General features: G+C 43.3%; 2 protein-coding genes across 2 annotated transcripts in view; both read left to right on the forward strand.

Moving 5' to 3' along the window:
- Window positions 1–7,500, forward strand: part of b3gnt2b (UDP-GlcNAc:betaGal beta-1,3-N-acetylglucosaminyltransferase 2b) — a 338,578-nt gene that overhangs the window by 36,930 nt on the left and 294,148 nt on the right. The window lies entirely within an intron of this gene.
- Window positions 1–7,500, forward strand: part of LOC147164200 (WD repeat-containing and planar cell polarity effector protein fritz homolog) — a 41,156-nt gene that overhangs the window by 754 nt on the left and 32,902 nt on the right. The window contains exon 2 of the mRNA XM_086092221.1: window positions 4,989–5,598. Within this exon, the coding sequence (XP_085948347.1) occupies window positions 4,989–5,598 (610 nt within the window). The remainder of the gene's footprint in view (window positions 1–4,988; window positions 5,599–7,500) is intronic.

A 7,500-nucleotide genomic window follows, 5' to 3' on the forward strand; every position in this document is an offset into this window, starting at 1 on the left:
ATTGTGTTGATTGACAAAATACTGGTCCTGTCTGTATGTCACACATTTCCCAACAAATTGAACATGTGTTCCTTTTCAGTTCCATTGATACTGTTTAAGTCAACCATCTGTTTATTTTTTTGTGTGTACACTGAGAGAACACAAACACAATGGCGCTGTTTTGGCGTGCAATCGTGTGCTGCGTGGGTGTCAGGATGTTCGTCACCTATAGGGTGGCACCTAGCTCGCACCTCCGCGCATGGCCGCGTTGAATATGCAGAAGCAGCAGCTAAGCCGGCGCTGTGGCGTGAAGCGCGACGCACACACGCAGCATCCTCCCTCATGCTCCCGGCCTCTGGCGAGACCCCTCCCCATCAACTAGTCCCCCCCCCCCAAAAAAAACACATGAAAGATGCCAAATTACCGACGAGGGGCTTAACTCCACACGCTCTTAAATATTCATTCACCTCATGGATGCGAGATCTAGGACGAGCGTTACCAATCAACACATGAATATTGAAATCATCAAAAGCAGTCGCCTCTTTATTTTTGTTTTTTGTGGTTTTTTGTATTTATCACACCCCTTCACCTCTTTGCGGTAAATAGCCCTCCCTCTTTTAAGAACATGGCAGCCCTCTTCTGCATCTAATGAAAGCATTTGTTGTCAGGTTTTTTCAGATGCACGGCGTGAAAAAAAAATGGAGTGAGCAATCTACGCCAGCGGCTTGAATCGCTCCCAACTCGCTTATATGTTCCCCACTTGTCCGCCGTGCTATCTGCCGTGCTAAACCCATTTTCTCGCCAGTCTGTCAACATTTGTGAAAGTCTGATTTTTTCCGCTATGTGGTTTTTATTCATATTCCCTCTCCGCTCACCGCGAAACACACAAATACAGTAAACACAGTGGCATGCTAAGTTAGCAAAAAAATTTATTAGGCCACACCAATATTTGGCGGAATAAAATTTTGATAATTGATGCATCATCCCATTAATATATATATTTTTTTAAAGTGTAAGAATAAAATAACTTTTTTTTTTCTTAACAACAAATTATTGATATTATGAATTATAGGTCGAACATCTGACTGTTTCATCTAGGTACATGTACTAGTACGCAATTTGTAAGACAATTCAGTGCACTTTTAGACGTTGGATTACGGCACACTATTACTTTATCCTTAATATTCAATAAATGCCGAAATGGATTCATGGAAAGCAATGAGTATTTGTTTGATATCCCTAAAGTCCATGTACAAGTACACTATGTGTCCTTACTTGTAGGACAACCTTGGCGTACTAGTAGAACAATTGTGCACCATCTGACAACTATGTACTACTAGTGACCAGGATTTTTCCTGTGTACAAAATTCAAAGGCGGCCACCTCCACCTAATTTGCTCGCTACCTCCAGCCAGAACCACTGATATCGCTCAACACAGCGCTCCAGCTGTGTTGAGCTCGTCAGCAACACATTTTAACTGCGATTGCAGTGTTGCGCCATTATGGAGGCAGTATATCAACAACAATGCACCGGAAAGACCTGAAGCAACAACCAAAGAAGAAACAGATCATGAAGCAACTGTTGCACACGCCCACTTCCTGGTTGCGAGGGAGAGGTGGCGCGCTCATGCCATTGCCAAAGTCATAAAAACACAGTATATACAATAAACATAATCGTTTTTAATAATTTAATATGTACTAGTGGATGATTTTTTAATGATTGTAGTTAAACAATGGCAAACATTAATTGGAACTTTGTATTCATATAATTTCTAATTTCTAGTCCCTGATCGTAAAATGGCTGCAGGAGGCCCATAATGGTATTGGTCATCACCTCGAGTACCGATACCTTAAAATAAGACTGGTATTGGCACCGATACCTGGTATCTGTAGTCACCCATCATAGTCAGGGTGATACCACCTCTGCCTCAATTTGAGCCAGGAAAAACCCTGAGAGTTCTACTGTTTATCATCTAGCGCGTCACCAAACCCTTGGAGCATGCTTGATCTTCAGGTCCATGTACAAGTTGTACACTTTTTGTCCTTAATCGCAAAGTTTGGCATATTTGTAGAACAATCACATATTACTACTGAGGCAAAACTGTTCACTAGCTGACAATTGTGTGCTATTATAGTTATAGTAATATAATGATTGTAAAAAATCTAGTTAACATCTAGTGATTCACTAGCATGCATATCTCAACAAGTGAATTGTTTTGCCTCACTAGTATCATGTAGCTGTACTACTAGTCTAAATTGTACTACTATAGTAATGTGCAGATTGTCATCCAGTACTCGAAAATAAGGTAACTAGCATGATACATGTGTTTTACCAGTGCGCTGAATTGTCTTCCAAGTGATGACAAAGCATACAAGTTCATGAACCTTCAACCTAGATATCAAACACATGAAATACAATTTTCCTTAAACAGCTGATAATATTTTTAATGATCCTTCATACCTCTCTTCAGCAATCCTACCGAGACACACATACACACACACACACACACATTCTTCATTATTCCTAATGAAATGTAAACAGCAGATGAATGTTTTCTTCCCGACACATGCGTGTGTATGTACCCCGTTATCTGTTGCCAAACACTTTCCCTGCACTTGTTTGATCTATATTTGCCGTTTTTCATTACTATTTACTTTGGTGCTGGGCTGCGTGGTGGCGCAACAAGAAACACCCTTAAAAAGACGCTCCACCTTAGATGACAACAATTCGTTAGGAACAAGGAGGAAGTGGGAAGCATTTTCATTTCTACAATTAGCAACATAACATGTCTATTTTTGTCTCAAATTCAAGCCGGAGAAAGAAATATTTTCAAAATTGTTTAGCCCTACACACATCAGGACCAAAAAGTTCAATTCAAATCGGACTTTAAAAGGTGTGTGGAACAAAGGGTGGTTTCTTCCACTCTAACCCTACTGCACCTTCGTAAAACTTCCCATTACAACCCCCACGCCCCTCACAAAGCAGCCCCCCCTCCCCCATCATCCCTCGACTCTCCTCCTAGCGCTTCCATCTCTGCAGCCCGTCTCTTCGTTTTTCTCTGCTCCGTGAGCTGGAAAATTGGCTTCAAAAGGCCACTGCTGTGAACAAGGGCCAGCAACACAGTTGGGCCTGTCCGCTTTATCTTTCACGCCGCGGAGGGGGTACGAGAAGGGGGGGGACAATGTGCCAGCCAGCGAGAGAGGAAGAGTGAGGGAGAATGGGGAAAAATTGTTTTGAGCAGTCACTGAAACCAATAAGCAGGAGAAAGCTACTTAGCAGGGGCTTCGCTGTCCTGTCTGCCTCTGGTTTTTCCCTGTCCATTTTGAATCGCTGTCTTCGCACACTTCCCCTCTCTACACGTTCATTGCCACTTTGCCGTCGCACTTCCTCATACTCACATTCTCATGGGCGCTCTTGGCCTCGTTCAGCCTCGGAGGCTCTCGGAAGTGGCCAATGCGAAGCCGTTTGAAACCTTAAGCCATGTTTGAAGCGCTAAACCAGGCTTTAAATCCCAATTTAGAAACCGAACATCCTAATCTGACACCCTAACCCTGCTGTGAAAACCCTAATCAGTTTCAAACCCTAATTTGAAACCCTCACCAAACCAAGTAAAAAAAAAACTCATTTGACACCTTAACCTGTGTTTAAAACCCAAACTTTGTCTAGCCTTAATATAAAACCATGTTTTGTCTTCAAACCATAAATTTAGACTCCAACACTGTCTGCTCAAACCCTAACCCTTCTAACTTGTCTTGAAATCCTAATTTGAAATGTTGACCCTTTCACATCCTAATTTCAAACCCTAACATTAGCTTCAAACACTTACCCACATTTTTAAACCCTAACATATACTTCAAACCATACTTTGAAACCCTAAACTTGTTTTGAAACCCTAACATGAACCCTTTAACCTGGCCTGAAACCCTAGTTTGAAACCATAACCTTGGCTTCAAACTTTATCCTACGCTTCAACCCCTAATTTGACACTCCAACCTTGTAAAACTATAACCTTTCCTTGAAAAAACGGAACCTAAAAAATACAGTAATGTCATAATTAAATAGAAATAAAAAGTATTAAGCATCAATTGAATGCTGCTCCTTCTGGTTTGCCCGCCTTAGCTAACCCGGGGTTTTATTCTTAGACAAATGTACAGTTGTGCTTAGGGTTACATAGCCTTAGGGTATATAAACTTGTGAGCACAAGTGTAAAAACTGTTGAGCCACTCACCTGGCAGCTGGTTGTGATCCAGGTGCCTCATTTTCAATCGTCAACTCTTTAGAATTGGATCATATTGACCAAGACTTGTTGTTTGTGGTCGTTCCTCAGCCCGCCGAGGATGTTTGATGATGATGTTTGTTTATCACTCGCGCACGGGGAGAAGCTGTGCTTGTTTAACCTTGAGTTTAAAATGAAATGCTTATTATTGGCGTCTGGTGTTTACCGGCGTGACGCCTTGCTCTGTCCCAACGAGGCTTCTGGGTTCTGTTTTTGCTGGGCCAAGGGGGTTGACCTTGAAAATCCTAATCCAGGCTTGAAACCCAAATTTGGAACCCTAAATCAATAACTTGATTCTAAATTTGTTTTAGAACACTAAAATGAACGCTAAAATTAAACCCTAACCCTGGCTCAAAGCCCTAATTTTATTTATTTATTCAATCCTCAATTTGAAACCACAATGTCTTAAAAATCTAATTTGCCCTTGCTTGTTAAAAACTCTAAATCTTAACTCTGGCTTAAAACCCAAATTTAATGCAGTGTACTATGTTAACAACTGCGTAAAACCCAAATTTAAAGTCATTATATGAAACCCTAACAAGCTTGAAACCTTGGCTTGAAACACTAATCCGTTTTAAAACCCTTACATTGGTTTTACATCCAAACTTGAAACCAAGACCCTAATTTGAAATCCGACCACTGGTTTCAAAACCTAATTTGAAACCCTGACATTGGTTTCAAACCCCAAACTCTAAACCCCAACATTGTCTCCTATCCCCCACTGTGTCCTCAGGTCCTCAGCTCAACGCAGACAGAAGGTGATCTTCTGCTTTGTACCTTCAGCCATCATCAGCCTTACCAGCTGCTGACCGTGGAAGCGGCCGCAGGACCCCAAGCCTCCAGAGAGTCGTCCTGGGCTAAAGCCTGCGTGTACGAGTACACCAAAGGACGCCTGTACCGCCTGTCCGCCGCCCGCATCCCGCTGCCCTCCCCTCCTGTCTCCTGCTCACACCACCCCAGCGAAAGCGCGCTCCTCCTAGGCCTCAGCAACTCGTCACTGGTGTTGTACGACCAGCGTCGTGGGGTTTCCTTCCGCACCTCCTGCCCAGCACCGCCCACCCTTCTGGCCTGGCATCCAGCCGGAGGCTTGGCAGTGGCGGCGGCGGTGGCCGAAGAGGGTGAGCTGATGTGCTTGGACTTGGGCCTGGCGCCCATCAAGGTTGCATTGGTGGCCGAGGAGGTGACCCCCGCCTCCACGCTTAGACTGGCCCGGCACATGCGCTGCCCCGGAGCCATGCGGCGACTGCAGTGGGCTACGGGTCCAGAAGAAGACACCAATGAGGTGGATACAATGTTGCTGGTCTTCAACGGGGGTCTGCTTGCAGCTTTGAAATTACAACTGGGTATGTAGCAGAGATTATGTCATATTCAAACTGTCTTGAAACCCTCATTTCAAATCATAACTTAGACTTCAAAGCACAATAGAAATCCATAATTTTAAATTTAAGAAACCCTAATTGTGAACACTAATTTGGAACCCTAATCCAAGCTTCAATACCTCATAGAAACATCTAGACTGGTTTGAAACCCTAATCCAGCCATGGATTAGGGTTTCAAGCCAGTCATGTTTGGAGACCCTAACCTTGGCTTGAGTTGAGGCCCAAATTAGTTGAAACCTTAAATTGATGCAATAATCTTTCACTCGTTTGAAAACTTAACACATGCTTGAAACCCTAATAGTGAACCTTAATTAGAAACTCTAACACTGGCTTGCAACCATACTTTGAAAACCTATCAGTGTCTTAAGAAACTAATTTGAAACCCAAGCCTGTCTTGAAAACCTAAATAAACGAGGCTTGAACACAAAACTACAAACCTTAATACAGTACTGGTTTAAAACCCCAATTTGAAACCTAAACTTTAAACCCTAACTCCTGTTTGAAAGCCTAACCTAGACAAGTAACTCCAATTTAAAACCCTAACTCTGTTTTAAATAAGCAATATTGGCAATTCAATCTTAAACCCTAATTTAAAACCATAATCCAGGTTTTAAACCGTAATCCAGGTTTGAAACCCTAACATTGGGTTCAAATTCAGTATTGGAACCGAATGTTAGGGTTGGCACACAAACTTGCATCACCTAATTCCCATTCCCAGGATTTGCTTTGCTGTTCTTCCATCACTGCTGCTGGTACAGACCCACTATTGGCCCTCGCGTGTGCCCACATGAGATATGTGTGCAGGCAGAGTGCAGCTGGCTAGGTGGGTTGTGTGTTTAGTGGGGTGTTCGTGGGGGTTTGCGCCAATGAGCTTCTTTCCTCTTATGGAGTAAAAAATAACACAACTTGGAGCTGGGCCAAGTCTTTCTTCACTTTGTCATGTAGTGAGCCTTGTCAAAGGAGTCAACAAAGAGAAGTGCACACAAATAAGTGTGTGTGTGCGTGTGCGTGTGCCTGGTGGCAGTGGGGGGATTATCACGGAGAAAAAGACATGCAGTCGCTTCCTTCATCAAAACGTTGGCACGCGATCAGAGGAGGCGACGCCATTGTTAGAGGACACCCTCCCCTTTCCATGCATTCAAACGCACAATCTTCTACTTATACGCACGCATGCATACGCACGCATGCATACGCACGCGCGCTCACACACTTTTCCACGCAGTTATGCTCACACCCATTTTTACGCGCTCTCTCTAAATCAAAATTAAAGAGTGTGTGACACTCTGAGTGTCTGTGTGTTGCGAACACATTTTGATTGGCAAACTTTATCAAGGCCCCCGAGGGAGAGTGCAGTCACCGCAAACGATTTATCAGAAAACTGCGCCCCAAAATGCACCTGGAGGGGAAGGAGAGCGGGGGTGAGTTTGCCCACCCTGGGCGATTATTGAATGACCTCTGAGAGCAATACTCCCGCTCACCTTGGTGTCTGCCCACAAATCAACTGGAAGATGCAATGGAGCTGTCGGGACCACCTGGAACCGGGGAGGAAGAAGACCCTTAGAAGAAGACTTTTAGTTCAGCTTTGTTCTGATTTCTCCTAAACCATCTTTTTGGACTTCAAATTGGGGATTTAAATTTGGGTTACAGATACAAATTAGGGTTTCAAACAAGGACTAGGGTTGCTGTTAGGGTTGAAAGCCATTAGTGTTTCAAATTGGGGCTCAAGCTAATGTTAGTGTTTCAAGTTTCTGGTAAATAGGAAGTGAATAATCCAAGTTTGCCAAGCTTGAGTCTATGACGTTATACCCTAACCTTGATTTGAAATCCTAATCCAATCTTGAAACCCTAATTTGAAACCCTAACCCA

This window comes from Leptonotus elevatus, chromosome 13 (genome assembly GCF_054856555.1).
Source record: "Leptonotus elevatus isolate MCC_2025b chromosome 13, RoL_Lele_1.0, whole genome shotgun sequence".
NCBI classification, from domain to species: domain Eukaryota; kingdom Metazoa; phylum Chordata; class Actinopteri; order Syngnathiformes; family Syngnathidae; genus Leptonotus; species Leptonotus elevatus.